The 15,769-nt window shown below is 42.1% G+C and overlaps 1 protein-coding gene across 5 annotated transcripts in view; it reads left to right on the plus strand.

The window, feature by feature from the left end:
- The window catches only part of ptpn4a (protein tyrosine phosphatase non-receptor type 4a), a 305,345-nt gene that overhangs the window by 235,293 nt on the left and 54,283 nt on the right, over nt 1–15,769 (plus strand). For 4 of the 5 annotated variants that reach the window (XM_068034879.1, XM_068034877.1, XM_068034880.1 and 1 more), the window contains 3 exons: nt 1,441–1,494; nt 5,270–5,428; nt 14,915–15,074. In XM_068034879.1, coding sequence (XP_067890980.1) covers nt 1,441–1,494; nt 5,270–5,428; nt 14,915–15,074 — 373 coding nt within the window. The remainder of the gene's footprint in view (nt 1–1,440; nt 1,495–5,269; nt 5,429–14,914; nt 15,075–15,769) is intronic. The other variant, XM_068034878.1, reaches the window with a different exon arrangement.

Consider the following 15,769-nt stretch of genomic DNA (forward strand, 5'->3'; position numbering starts at 1 on the left):
TGGGGTAAAGTGCAGCCCTCCATGTCTGCAAAGATCATTGTTAGTCCAGTTGGTTGCAAAGATAGCCATTAACATTGAGTGGGGCCATTAGCATTTCTACGGCTTTCTGCAAGGCTGGCCCAGACATAACATTGGGTTCAGTCTCCAGCATTCACTATATATATTCACAGTACAGGAGAGGTCACCTGACCTCTTAATCCATTTTGTCGCAAAGGTGTGTCCATTCTTGGAGGTTAATTCATTTTTATAGTTCATAATTGTTCCTTGCGTGAGATTGACATTTAGATTACTGTGTTTTGAACTGGGTCATGATGCTGTGGACCCATATCCACTGAGGCATAGCTTTGTTAATGGGAGGCCGGTCTCTCTGAACTCCTACATAAGACAACTTTGGTATTAACTGAAATAAAAACAATAAATGCTGGAAATACACAGCAGGTCAGGCAGCATGTATGAAGGGAGAAACGGTTGATGTTTCAGGTTGAAACCTGGGCCGTGGGAAGGGAGGAGGTAAAAGGGCACACATTGCATCTCCTGTGCTTGCATGGGACGGTGGCATGGGTAGGGTAGAGGATGTTGCGGGTGATTGAGGAGTGAACCATGATGTGCAGAGAGAACAGTCTCGTTTTACATCTTCCCTTTCCACCGTCAATGACCACAAACACTCCTGAAACAGCAATTTACTTGGAATTTAATATACCTTATTCATCGTGGTCTCCTCTACATTGAGGACACCAAACGCAAGTTGACTACTTTGCGGACCACCTCCGTTCAATCCGCAAGCGTGACTCTTAAGTTTCCAGTTGCTTGCCATTTTCAGTCTCTGCCCTACTCCCACTCTCGCCTCTCTGGAACAGTGTAGGAAGCCTAGGACAATTAAGGTCAACATAAGAGCAAGGAACACCGTTTCATCTTTCGATTAAGCAATTTACAGAATTCTGGACTCAATACTGAGTTCAACAATTTACAATCATAACCTCTGCCTCCATTTTTTCGGATGGCAGCTATTGGTGATTCTGCTGTTTCCATTTAGACCTCCTCTAGACCCATCTTTTTGTTTCTTGTCCAATAAACACTCTTTGCCTTCCACCACCATTCTCTGTGCCATTTTAATCTCTCTTGCCTTCCATTCTTTCACTGACCTACCCTTTTGTTCTTCCTCATCACCCCTTCCCTGCCGATGCACTTGCTTAAATTCTGTTGCATCTCTAACCTTTTCCAGTTCCAACCTAAGGTATTGACTTGAAACATTAACCGTTTCTTTCTCCACAGATGCTGCCTGACCTGCTGATTATTTCCAGCATTTTCTTTTCATTTCAGATTTTGAGCATCTGCAATGTTTTGCTTTTGTGCTTGCTATTAACTGATCTAGTGGAAACCAGCATTGTTGTCTGGTTAATGGAAATATTGCTGATATCCAATCAGTCTCTTTTTTTCCAGATGTAGCCCTACACCTCATAGCCAAATTTGGGAGCAGTTTTTCGTAAATTCTACGTGAGTTGTAGCTGCATGCCTTCTCATCATTCAGACATGCCCTTTCTTGCTTGTTTTAGTTTAATCAATTCTGTTTGACTCTATTTGTCTTATCATTTTAAGGTAGTGACCTAGCTTGTTCATTCTGAATTATTTTGATTGGTTTGGCCCTCTTTACTGTCTCATTTCTGCTTTTGTGAAAGTTTATTAAATGGTAAATGATTTAGTAAATAAGAGCAGAAACATAATGAACCTGATTTTGTGGTTAAAAATGGTGGTGATGTTATTAAGTCTCACCGTTTTAAAGAGCTAATTGGACAGCAACTTACAATGCTTGCACATGTGCAGTTAAACATGGAAATCTGGAAGTTGCTGTCAGAGTTGCTCTGCTCCTCCGAAAGCTTTGTTATACCAAAATTTCGCCAAGAGACTCATCATTGAAACAGATAGAAGGTCATGAAGGTGCAGTACATTTAAATTTTTCTTTCTCTCTCATAATCCCATCTTTCTTTCACTCTTCATTTTGCTTTCTATACCTGATTTGTCATTGAATAAACTATGTCATACTTCCTGGTTCAGACTGCGTGCCTCAGTAAGGATTCTTCAGTCTGATTAGGAGATACACGGTAGCTTGCCCTGTTCACACAGGTTCTGGATCACCTATAGAGGACTCCACGCTGAAGTGTATTTCTAATCAAGTGGAGCATAAACGCCAGCATGAACTGGTTGAGCTGGATGGCCTTTTTGTGCTGTATATACTGTGTAATAATCACTACAAATTCCAGTGTAAAAGCCCATAAAAAATAAGTCTCCGGGCAAATATACATGTAATGAAGGGCTAGCACCATTAGCTCACTGCTGACCACAAAATCTGAGCCAATATACTTGAACTTTGACAGCTCCTTGTATAGTAGAAAATAATAGTTTGCAACTCCAGTGCAAAAGCAATAAGAATTATTTTTTCTCAATTAATACCCCACAAACAGTATCCGGAGCTAGTTGTTTAAATGGATGTTTAATTCAAAAGGTTGCCAATCAAACACACATCTGAACAAATCAAACAGCATGCTATATTTTAATTGTGATTTGACTCCTCTCTAAAGCAAATTTCCAAAAGCAAACCAACCAGTCATTATCATATTGTATCAACATAAACTGGAGCATGATTTCTGTGAATGAAGCTGGGGTTTTCTTTGAAGCTGCAAGTATTGATAGTCAAACGAACGGATGCTTGAGCTAAAACCTTGATTGAAATACTTCATTTTTGTCATGATGGTGCATGTGTTTTTTCAAATGTAGGAAAGATGTTGGCTTGGAATGGAGACAGTGTAGTAGACAGCAAAATAATTTCTGTGCTCCAATAATAAAGCTCCTCAAAGTATAGTGTGTGTATTATATACTACTTTTGTATTTTTATATATGTGTGTCTGATAATGCTATTGTCGTCATAATGCAAGAAGGGAGTGTTTTCTCAGCACCTTGCTATATGGCTGTGAAACTTGGGCAACTTACAGCTGCCAGGAAAAGAAGCTCAATAGTTTCCATCTTTGCTGTCTGCACACCGTCCAAAACAATAACTCAGTGTGTCGCTTGGCGGCTTCACATGCAGCACTTATGGCAGAACCTGACTCTTAAGGATTGGCCGTCACAGCCATCAGCAAAAGTGCAACAAGAGAAGACACCCGACCTAAATTGATTGTTTGCTGCATCATCTTTCGTAGATGGAAGAATGCCAATCATGGGCTGATGTGACATAAAGGTTCCTCCTTCTTCTTCTTCTTCTTCTTTGGCCTCCTTGTCTCGAGAGACAATCGGTAAGCGCCTGGAGGTGGCAGTGCGTCGCTTGGCGGCTTCGCATGCAGCACTTATGGCAGAACCTGACTCTCAAGGATTGGCCGTCACAGCCATCAGCAAAAGTGCAACAAGAGAAGACACCCGACCTAAATGAATTGTTTGCTGCATCATCTTTCGCAAATGGAAGAATGCCAATCATGGGCTGATGTGACATAAAGGTTCCTTAGAACATCTATTAATCCTATGCTGCTGCATGGAAAGCAGTTAATTGCTGCAGATGAATTAGGTGCACTATGCAGTTAGGAATGGATCCCTTAGCTTATACGTTCAAAATGAAAATACAGACAGAAAGATGGCATTACACTATGTTAGCTGCTGTATGGAGCCTAAGTTGCTTGAAGTTCAGAGGACTTTTTGCAACAGGTCTTTGAACAGAATTGACAGTATGCAAACCCCTGGTCAAAAAAGTGTACTTCGGAAGGTTTTTTTTGTCTATGTGGAGTTATGTATAGAAGAGTAACTTTTGCCAAAATTTTCTCCTTTCTGCCAGTTGTTAACTATTTCCCAGCTAAGTGGTTTAGAAAAGACAGTATACTCTCTCAAGGTTTATGATCAAGCCATGGGAAGTAGCTGGTGAGATGTGTACATTTTGGCTTTGACTTGCCATCCTACCCGATTTACTCAAAAAAAAATTCTGTGCTGGAATGATTAACGAAAAGGTAACACGAAGACCACCACCTGATTCTGCCTTTTCTTTTCCCATTTCACTGGCATTCAGACAATGGACAGATGTCAGGATAATGACAGGAAGGCTGTGTTTGTGTGTGTGCACGTGTATATGTATTGCACATTACAAAATATGTAGTTTGGCAGGCTTTTCTTTCTGGTCTATGGACAGCATGTTATCTTTTAAAGTTTGTGCACAAATTTTAAGTCTTATCTATCACATTGCACTGTGAGCTATGAAGGGGCATAATTACCAAATGTCCAGTAGTTATTAGAGTGGAGCCCCACTGTCACATTGCAACTTCAATACAATTCATAGTAGTTCTTGCACTCTTTCAATGGATTGGTTTTGACATTGTGCCCTTGATATCCAGTGTAGTCGCACATTCCAAACAAGGCATGGATAGTGAGCACAAACAAGTCAGCAAATCATGGATGGGACACATGAAATGAACCATTTCCACTATTATGTATATGAGAGTAGATCTTGATTCTACAAAAATATTATAAATATCTAACTTCATGTTGGCTAATTCTATCCATTGATGGGAAATTATGCTGGATTGTTGCACTTAGTTCAGTTCCAAAATGATTGGAATCGAACAAGGGATGAGACATACAACTTTGAAGACTATTGAGTGGGTGTGTTCAGAAAATTGGCAAGAGGGGAGCTAAAGCAGACTAGCATCAGATGATTATAATGGCACTGATCCATTTATTAGTGCAGGAATGTAATGAAAAATGAAAGTTGAGCTTGTTATTTTTTCCTCTGGTGCTATCTGTCAAAGGCATTTTTTTTCGCTGGTAGCAGGAATCAATAGCTAAATTTGAAGGCCAACATAACTATATTTTGTGTGTGAGAGATGACATTCTGACTGAAGCATTAAATTTGTAATGTCATTGCTATAGTAGTGCAAGAATATAAATTCAATCTGTAGTGGCTTGTGCTTACTGCAGAAAAACAGCTCTGCATTTGCTTATAATAGTGACTATACTTCAAAAGTAATTAATTGGTAATAGTTAATTGAAGTGCTTTGGCACTTGATGTAAAGGACACTCGATAATTTCAAATTCTTTATGCTTAAAGTTGTTATTGTGAATATGATGCTATTTGGATTTTTTTTGGCAGCAGATTGTGTGGCGTTTACAGGACTGCCATAGTTGAGAACTGGTAAAATAAGTGTTGTAGTTAATTTGGTGATTGTATTTCCTAATTTGTGTTTGTTCTCCTTTTGTCTTTGCAACTGAAACTGCCAAATAAATTCTTGGAATTAAGTCGGAACTCAACATTCACTCAGGAAGGAAGCCGTCTGAGACCTTCATCTGTAGGACACTTGGTTGACCACATAGTACATGTTTCGTCAAATGAAGTCTTCACTAACCACAAATCTCCTTCCTCCACACAAGCAAACAGTATTATTCTGGAGTCATCTCCGTAAGTTTCCCATACTGTTATTTAACACACGCTGGAGATTTAACTGTCTTGTGTGTGGGAGTTTTCAGGTTGTTTGGGTTTGGAGCCTGATGTTGTGGTTGGGTAGGAAGTTCGCAGCAAAATCACTTTTTCCCAAAAAAATTGTTCTCTTGACGCATTCTGGTTTTTAAATTACCTTTTCTCATCTGTCGAGGCCTGCTGACATTAATTCCATTTTAAATTTTTTTAATGTATGGATAGAATTTTCTATAATCAAATCTAATTTGATCCCTTATGAAACTTGCAACAGTTATTAATCCTGCCATGTGGGTTCTGTTGGTCATGTGTCCTCCAGCAGTCAGTATTTCTTATGTCCAAGCACCACAGAAGATAGACACAAAATGAAATCAAAGCTCATAGTATCATACTTTACTCCCGAAAGTAATAGCAGTGATCAAATTCAGAGTTCTGCCGATTCTTACAGACAGACTTCTGTCCTGTGTCAAATTATTAAATGTGTTTAATATATCGTCATTTGAATTGTAGCTGGACTGAAACGTGAGATGTTTCTGGAAGCCACAGTTGCTGCTGTTGAGTATTTAAATTGCAATTTGTGCAAAGCAGACTTGAGATGGTCTATTATTTTGCTTTATCTTAAATATAAAGATTAGCTTTGATTAGAATTAGCCGGTGACCCATTTCTAGCCAACTTGATTTTTTTTTGGACCCTAGCGACGCTGCAGACACATTTTGCTAAAAGATAATTTCAGTGTATCTGTTGTATTTTGTTCATGATTGCGTACTGCAGCATGTCAACATATTCCTACTGGAAAGAAATACAGACATGTCCAGTTAGAATAATGCAGCCCACTGCACAGTGTACGTCATTAAGCAGATTGTCTGGGGCTACAGCATAAAATACTGTTTCTAGACTGTAAAATAAGTTGCTTTCATCTCGCCATTCAGAATAAATCTCAAACTTGGCTGAATAAAGACAAAACCGTGTGCTGTTTGGTTAAAGTTTGATTATTGAAGCTCACAGCTTGTTATACTATTATGAAGGGTGCAATGTTTCTTTTCCGAGGAAATAACAGACTTCAGAGAAGATAATGAACTTTTCAAGAAGGAGTGCAACTGTGTAATTTAAGTAGCAAAATCTTTCACTTTTTTGGTGCACACCAATCTTTGCCTAAGAACATAAGAAATAGGAGCAGGAGGAGACCATACAGCCCCTCAAGCCTGCTTTGCAATTCAATATGATCATGGTTGATCTGCTTCAACTCCACTTTCACGCCTGCTCCTTGATTCCCTGAGAGACCAAAATGTTGTCTATCTCAACCTTAAATAAACTGAATGATGGAGCATCCACAACTCTCAGGGTCACAGAATTCCAAGGATTCACAACCTTTTGAGTGAACAAGTTTTTCTTCATCTCAACCCTAAATGATTAGTCCCTTATCCTGAGACTGTACCCCGTGTTTTAGATTCCCCAGCCATGTGAAACAACCTCTCAATGTCTGTCCTGTGAAAGCCCCTTCAGAATCTTGTATGTTTCAATGAGATCATCATAGGTCAAACCTCTCATCCCAGGAACCAATCTAGTGAACCTTCACTGTACCGCCTCCAATGCAAGTATATTCTTCCTTAAATATGGAGACCAAAACTGCGCACACTACTCCAGGTGTGAAGGCTTCCTTAATCCTGTACTCCAAACCCCATCATGCCATTTGCCTTCATAATTGCTGCTGTACCTGCATGTTGACTTTCTGCATTCCTTGTACGAGTGCACCCAAGTCCCTCTGAACATCAACATTTAGAAGTTTCACGCCTTTTAAAAAGTATTCTGTTTTTCTGTTCTTGCTACCAAAGTGAATAACCTCACCTCCATCTACCACCTAATTTCCCATTCACTTAACTTGTCTATATCTCTTTGGAGCCTCTTTATATCCTCCTCACAGCTTACATTCCCACCTAGCTTTGTATCACCAGCAGACTTAGATACATTACTCTGGGTCTCTTCGACTAAGTCATTAATATAGATTGTAAACAGCTGAGGCCACAGCACTGATCCTGAAGGCACTCCACTAGTTACAGCCTGACAACTTGGAAATACCCCGTTTATCCCTGCTCACTGCTTCCTGGCCATTAACCAATCCTCTATCCATGGTAATGTGTTACCCCCACACTATGCGCTCCACTCTATGCATCATTATTTTGTGTATTAGCCTTTTGTGTGGCGCCTTGTCAAATGCCTTTTGGAAATCCAAGTACACTACATCTACTGGTTCCCTTTTATCTACCCTACTAGTTACATCCTCAAACGTCGAATGAATTTGTCAAACACAATTTCCCTTTTGTTAAAACAATGTTGGCTTTGCTTGATTGTACGCTGATTTTCTAACTGCTTGTTTAGACTTCCTTAATAATAGATTCCACAATGACTGATGTCAGGCTAATTGGCCAGTAGTTCCCTGTTTTCTCTCTCCCTCCTTTCTTGAAAAGTGGTGTTACATTTGCCAGCTTTCAATCTGCTGGGACTGTTCTAGAACCTGGGGAATTTTGGAAAATCATAACCAGTGCATCCACTATCTCTGTAGCTATCTCATTTAGAACCTTAGGATGTAGGCCATCAGGTCCTGGGGATTTGTTGGCTTTTAGACTCTTAAGTTTCTCCAATACTTTTTCTCTGCTGATATTAATTACCTTAAATTCCTCACTCTTATTAGCCCTCTATTTCTGGTAAGTAATTTGTGTCTTCTATTGTGAAGACAGGCACACAATATTTGTTCAACATCTCTGCCATTTGCTCATTCCCCATGATAGTTTCTCCTGTCTCTGCGTCTAAGGGACCAACGTTTATTTTAGCTGCTCTCCTTTTCATATACTTGGAAAAACTCTTACAATCTCTTTTTATTTTCCTGGTTAGTTTACTCTTTTTTCCATTTTTATCAACTTTTGGTGGCTTTTGTTTTGGTTTCTAAACCACTCCCAATCCCCAGAATTACTACTATTCTTTGCAGTATTATAAGCCTCTTTTAATCTAGTACTTCCCTAGTAAGCCACAGATGGATCTTTCTTGCTGAATTTTTGTTTTTTTTAGTGGAATGTATTTTTGTTGATCATTTCGAATTGTTTCTTTAAATGTTTCCCCCTGCTCATTTACCTTCATACCTTTTAGTCTACTTACTCAATCAACATGAGCCAGCTCTCCTCTCATACCTATGTAATTGGCTTTGTTTAAGTACAAGATTTGTGTTTGGGACTGGGGTATGTTGCTTTCAAACTTAATATGGAATTCAGTTTCATTATGATCACTTTTTCCCCAGAGGATCTTTTCCCCAAGAGATGATTATTTAAACCTGTCTCATTGTGCAATACTAGATCTAGCATAGATCTATCCCTAGTTGGTTCCATAGCATATTGTTCCAAGAAATTGTCGTGGAAGCATTCTACAGATTCATCTTCCAATTTGATTTGTCCAGTTTATATGAAGATGAAAGTCCCCCACAAATTGCATTTGTTGCAAGCTTCAATTATTTCTTGTTTAATGCTCTGTCCAATGGTATAACTACTGCTAAGGGGACTATAAGCTACTCCCACCTGTGTTTTCTAACCCTTTTTATTCCTAATCATCACCCACAGTGATTCTACTTCCTAATCTTCTAGACCAAGATCCTGTCTCACTGCTAAACCTTCTCTGTAATGGCAATTAGATCTAAACCATTTACCTCTATTTGTGCCACTCATCATCTGTCTTATTGCGAACGCTTCATGCATTCAGATAAAAAGCCTTTAATTTTATTTTTTTACTATTTTTCGTATGGGCCCTATCTGCTGATGCGCTATTACTGTTAAATTCTGTCCCTGTCCCTTCCTGTTTCACTATGCTTGTCTTTACCCAAATGGCTACACTGCTACATTGCCTTGACTTTTGTATTTAGATTTTTAAATCTCCCTTCACCTGATCCCCTCCTCCTCCTCCCCGCTTTTTAGTTTAAAGCCCTATTCACAGCCCGAGTTATACGATTTGCCTGGACACTGATCCCATTCCAGCAGCTCCCTTTTTCCCCAGTACTGGTGTCAGTGCTTCATGAATCAAAAGCCCCTTCCTCCCACACTACTCTTTGAGCCACACGTTTAATTCTGTAATCTGCTTGACCCTATGACAGTTGGTGCGTGGCTGAGGCCCAATGATTATTACTTTTAAGGCTCTGTGTTTTGATTTGGACCCTAACTCCTCAAAGTGTCTCAGCAGAACATCATTCCGAGTTCTGCTGATGTAGTCCCTATTGTAAGGTGGGATTTAACATAACCTGACCTGTTTTCAAGAACTGTTGTGCTAGCCTTAATATACAAAAGCTATGGATTGTTGGGTAGGTAAAATCATTCCACTGTTTCACAACTGCAAAGACAATCTAATTTGATTTAACATAAGCAGATAATGAGGAAGAAAAGACTAGGGAAATACATTTTGTTCAAAGTACTTGCCATTTTACTGTTGGAACAGCTGGGGGCTTGTGCCAAAGTTGGGAGAGCTGTCCCACAGACTAGTCAAGCAACAGTCTGACATAGTCATACTCACGGAATCATACCTTACAGACAATGTCCCAGACACTGCCATTACCATCCCCAGGTATGTCCTGTCCCACCGGCAGGACAGACCCACCAGAGGTGGTGGCACAGTGGTATACAGTAGGGAGGGAGTTGCCCTGGGAGTCCTCAACATCGACTCCAGACCCCATGAAGTCTCATGGCATCAGGTCAAACATGGGCAAGGCAACCTCCTCCTGATTACCACCTACCGCCCTCCCTCAGCTGATGAGTCAGTACTGCTCCATGTTGAACACCACTTGGAGGAAGCACTGAGGGTGGCAAGGGCACAAAATGTACTCTGGGTGAGGGACTTCAGTGTCCATCACCAAGAGTGGCTCGGTAGCACCACTACTGACCGAGCTGTCCGAGTCCTAAAGGACATAGCTGCTAGACTGGGTCTGCGGCAGGTGGTAGTGGAGCCAACATGAGGGAAAAACATACTTGACCTCGTCCTCAACAAGCTGCCTGCCGCAGATGCTTCTGTCCATGACAGTATTGGTAGGAGTGACCACCGCACAGTACTTGTGGAGACGAAGTCCCGCCTTCACATTGAGCATACCGTCCATCGTGTTGTGTGGCACTATCACCGTGCTAAATGGGATAGATTTCGAACAGATCTAGCAATGCAAAACTGGGCATCCATGAGGCGCAGTGGACCATCAGCAGCAGCATAATTGTACTCAACCACAATCTGTAACCTCATGGCCCGGCATATCCCCCACTCTACCATTACCATCAAGCCAGGAGACCAACCCTGGTTCAATGAAGAGTGCGGGAGGGCATGCCAGGAGCAACACCAGGCATACCTCAAAATGAGGTGTCAACCTGGGGAAACTACAACCCAGCACTACTTGCATGCCAAACTGCGTAAGCAGCATGCGATAGACAGAGCTAAGCGATCCCACAACCAACGGATCAGATCTAAGCTCTGCAGTCCTGCCACATTCAGCTGTGAATGGTGGTGGGCAATTAAACAACTAACTGGAGGAGGTGGCTCCGCAAATATCCCCATCCTCAATGATGGGGGAGCCCAGCACATCAGTGCGAAAGATAAGGCTGAAGCATTTGCAACAATCTTCAGCCAGAAGTGCCGAGTTGATGATTCATCTCGGCCTCCTCCTGAAGTCCCCAGCATCACAGATGCCAGACTTCAGCCAATTCGATTCTCTCCGCGTGATATCAAGAAACAACTCAAGGCACTGGATACTGCAAAAGCTATTGGCCCTGACAATATTCCGGCAATAGTACTGAAGACCTGTGCTCCAGAACTTGCCGTGCCCCTAGCCAAGCTGTTCCACTACAGCTACAACACTGGCATCTACCCTGCAATGTGGAAAATTGCCCAGGTATGTCCTGTACACACAAAGCAGGACAAGTCCAACCTGGCCAATTACTGCCCAATCAGCCGACTCTCAATCATCAGTAAAGTGATGGAAGGTGTCATCAACAGTGCCATCAAACGGCACTTGCTTAGCAATAACCTGCTCAGTGATGCTCAGTTTGGGTTCCGCCAGGGCCACTCAGCTCCTGACCTCATTGCAGCCTTGGTTCAAACATGGACAAAAGAGCTGAACTCAAGAGGTGAGGTGAGAGTGACTGCCCTTGACATCAAGGCGGCATTTGACCGAGTATAGCATCAAGGAGCCCGAGCAAAACTGAGGTCAATGGGAATCAGGGGGAAAACCCTCCGCTGGCTGGAGTCATACCTAGCGCAAAGGAAGATGGTTGTGGTTGTTGGAGGTCAATCGTCTGAGCTCCAGGACATCACTGCAGGAGTTCCTCAGGGTAGTGTCATAGGCCCAACCATCTTCAGCTGCTTCATCAATGACCTTCCTTCAATCATAAGGTCAGAAGTGGGGATGTTCGCTGATGATTGCACAATGTTCAGCACCATTCGTGACTCCTCAGATACTGAAGCAGTCCGTGTAGAAATGCAGCAAGACCTGGACAATATCCAGGCTTGGGCTGATAAGTGGCAAGTAACATTCGCACCACACAAGTGCCAGGCAATGACCATCTCCCCTTGACATTCAACGGCATTACCATCGCTGAATCCCCCACTATCAGCATCCTAGGGGCTACCATTGACCAGAAACTGAACTGGAGTAGCCATATAAGTACCGTGGCTACAAGAGCAGGTCAGAGGCTAGGAATCCTGAGGCGAGTAACTCACCTCCTGACTCCCCAAAGCCTGTCCACCATCTACAAGGCACAAGTCAGGAGTGTGGTGAAATACTCTACACTTGCCTGGATGGCTCCAGCTCCAACAACACGCAAGAAGCTCGACATCATCCAGGACAAAGCAGCCCGCTTGATTGGCACCCCATCTACAAACATTCACTCCCTCCACCACCGACGCACAGTGGCAGCAGTATGTACCATCTACAAGATGCACTGCAGCAATGCACCAAGGCACCTTAGACAGCACCTTCCAAACCCGCGACCTTGACCAACTAGAAGGACAAGGGCAGCAAATACATGGGAACACCACCACCTGCCAGTTCCCCTCCAAGTCACACACCAGCCTGACTTGGAACTATATCGCCGTTCCTTCACTGTCGCTGGGTCAAAATCCTGGAACTCCCTTCCTAACAGCACTGTGGGTCTACCTACCCCAAATGGACTGCAGCGGTTCAAGAACGCAGCTCACCACCACCTTCTCAAGGGCAATTAGGGATGGGCCATAAATGCTGGCATAGCCAGTGACGCCCACATCCCATGAATGAATTAAAAATAAAAGGGGGAAACACCATAAAAATGAGGATTTGATGGTGTGCTAAAATACATTTTACACTTCGACAAAGCCCTGTCAAATCAGCTTTAATTACTGCTGTGATATCTAGCAGCTGCTTCACTGAATGAAATATCACGTGAAAATTAAGCTTGTGTGAAGATGCAAGGGCACTAACAAGCCCTTTTTAAAAGTTTGTAATTATTTTTAATTTATTAAAGCTGACTATTACACCAATGTAACTAGTAAATGGGCTGTATAGTTTTTCACAGCACTTTTCAGTTACTTCAGATCAGATTACTCGTAGGTGGTGGACTAAAACTGATTACAACTGCTTATTTTTTTGTGATAACCCCATTTTCAGCTGTATCAATAAAACTGTACCGGGTTATCCATTGGAAATATTTGAGAGCAATTTTTTAATGCCTTTTTTCTTGTTCGAAATGCTGCCCGATTGCTTTGGTTCATGGAAGCTTTTTATTTCAGCAATATGCAAATAAGTTTGAACCTTGAGCAAAAAGAAAACTCTGAAAAACTAGTGCAACTTGAGGCCCAGATCGCTGACTGCTCCCGAAGAGGAAACTCTGGGCCTGGAGCTGTAAAATGAGTTGTGCTAATTTATCGAATGCAGCACGGGATTAAGATTATTGGCAGATCATTGAAACTGTTCAGTATGTGACAGCGGTAAATGAGGCCATATGGTTAATGATACCTGTAGTAGAGCGCCCATCACAAGACGTGAATCAGAGCTCATACAGCACATTAGTTCATCTCCATTTGGTGGAGTACCGTGTACAATTTTGGTTGACGTATCACAGAGGGACCGTCACTGCACTGGAAAAGGTGCAGTCAAGAGCTACACATTGATGTCTGACCTCAAACTGAAAAGTGTCACATTTTCTTTTAGCTCAGTGTTGACAAAGCCATCCTTTTTGCCTCCTGTCTGCTTTACACACTTTTGATTCAGATACTAGCAACTTTTCTGACTACCCACTCAAGTTGAAAGAGGTGGTGCAAATTCTTGGCGTTTAGTTCGCAACTGAGCTGAGCTTTTCACCCCGAATCCAAACTATCACAGAAGGGACTTTCTTCCATCTCCAGAATGTTGCTCAGTTATGCTTATACTTTTCTCCTGTGTTGAAACATTCAAACAGAAACAGGAAATGCTAATCAATCATCATCTTTGGACAGAACAGGCAAGTTAATGTTTCAGTTGTAGACCCTTCAATGTCATTGTCTTCTTAGACAGTCCATCGGGAAGGAGGATGACTTTCTTCCACTCCAGGGTTGTGGGTCCTTAGGTGACTGAATAGTCCAATTCTGGATCCGCACACTCTGCCACTGGTGGTGCTTGGTGAGGCAAGTGAATGAATTTCCGAAAGCTCCTTCCGCTGTTTGCACATTGGTCGCTGCCTGGGCATGTCAACCTTGTTTGAACTGGCTGGCACCTTTGCGGATGCTTCTTTTCCCTTTTGGGTGGTCTCGGGCAAAAGATTCCCACGCATCAGTGGAGATGTCGCATTTATTCAGTGAGGCTTTAAGAACATCCTTGTAGTGTTTCCTGTGCCCTCCTGGTAGCTTCTTGCCGTGACGGAGCTCAGAGTAGAAAGCTTGTTTTGGGAGTCTTATATCAGGCATGCGGAACGATGTGGCCCGCCCAGCATAAACTGACTAACCATGACCAGTGTCTCGATACTTTGGGTGTTGGCCTGAGAGAGGGCACTGATATTGGAGCGATTGTCCAGCCACTGAATTTGCAGGATCTTGCAGAGGCACCACTGGTGATATCGCTCCCGGGCTTTGAGATATCTGCTGTACAGTGTCCATGTTTCCAGGTAACACTGCAGCCCTGTAGATCATGAGATTGATGCCAGGTTTGAGGTCTTCGTCATCAAACACTTGTTTCCTCAGACAGCTGAAAGCTGTGCAGGCGATGCTGTGTTTTATCGATGTAGATGCTGACTGACCTGCTGAGAGTTTCCAAGGTTCTTGGTTTTTTTTTTCTGTACTTCCAGAATCTGCATCAATCTTTTAAAAAAGCAAAATACTGCAGCTGCTGGAAATCTGAAATAAAAACAAAGTACTGGAAATACTCAGGTCAGGCAGCATCTATTGGAGAGAGAAGCAGAGTTGACGTTTCAGGTCTGTGACTTTTGATGTATTAAAGTCATACTTTCTTTTAGTTGTCAGGAGACAGCTGGAGAAGGACGGCCGCCTGCATTGCCACCAAAACAGAAAAAAACTACGACAGTCCAGTCGCAACAGTCTAACTCCTGTCAGCAGGAACTGGACCCCCACTTCCAAGACCTATTGGATGGTCCAATAACATCAGAAAAATCTACGGTAAGATATTGCGAATTTAAATAACTTGCTTTAGAATGGTTAACGATGGGGTGGGGGATAGTCAGATGTCTGAAAGGATTTAATAGTTTATCAGATACCCAGCAACCAGTTTCTGCTTCACTTTAAATGTAGTTTGAAAAATAGCAGGGCATCATGGTCTCAAACCATTCAAAGAAACTTTCTATTAAATCTTTGAGCCATCTATTAACCTGATTGTGCAATGTTCTGTTTTGCAGTTTCAAAGCAGGTATAATAAAGCTATATGCTTGACCTTGCATTATGTTCTTTAATATGCTCAGTGAAATTGCATACGGCATTGTGTAAATGAATGTTAAGTTGTTGCAGTTCACAGGATTGATTCACAGCTTCCGATGGTGAGAAATTCTTTGGAAATTAGGAAACAAAGTTGCCATCAGACGTGAGGAAATCAAGCTACTAACATTCTTGCAATCCATAATGTACACAAGAGGGAGAAGTTGGGAGTCATATGAGCATGGATAGAGGATTGACTAAACAGAGAATCAGAATAAATAGGTCAATTTCAGGTTGGCAAACTAATTAGTGGGGTGCCACAGGGATTAGTACTGGGACCTCAACTATTTGCCATCTATGTGAATTAGAACATTACAGCGCAGTACAGGCCCTTCGGCCCTCGATGTTGCGCCGACCTGTGAAACCATCTGACCTACACTATT

Source organism: Heterodontus francisci, chromosome 7, assembly GCF_036365525.1.
Source record: "Heterodontus francisci isolate sHetFra1 chromosome 7, sHetFra1.hap1, whole genome shotgun sequence".
Lineage (NCBI taxonomy): Eukaryota > Metazoa > Chordata > Chondrichthyes > Heterodontiformes > Heterodontidae > Heterodontus > Heterodontus francisci.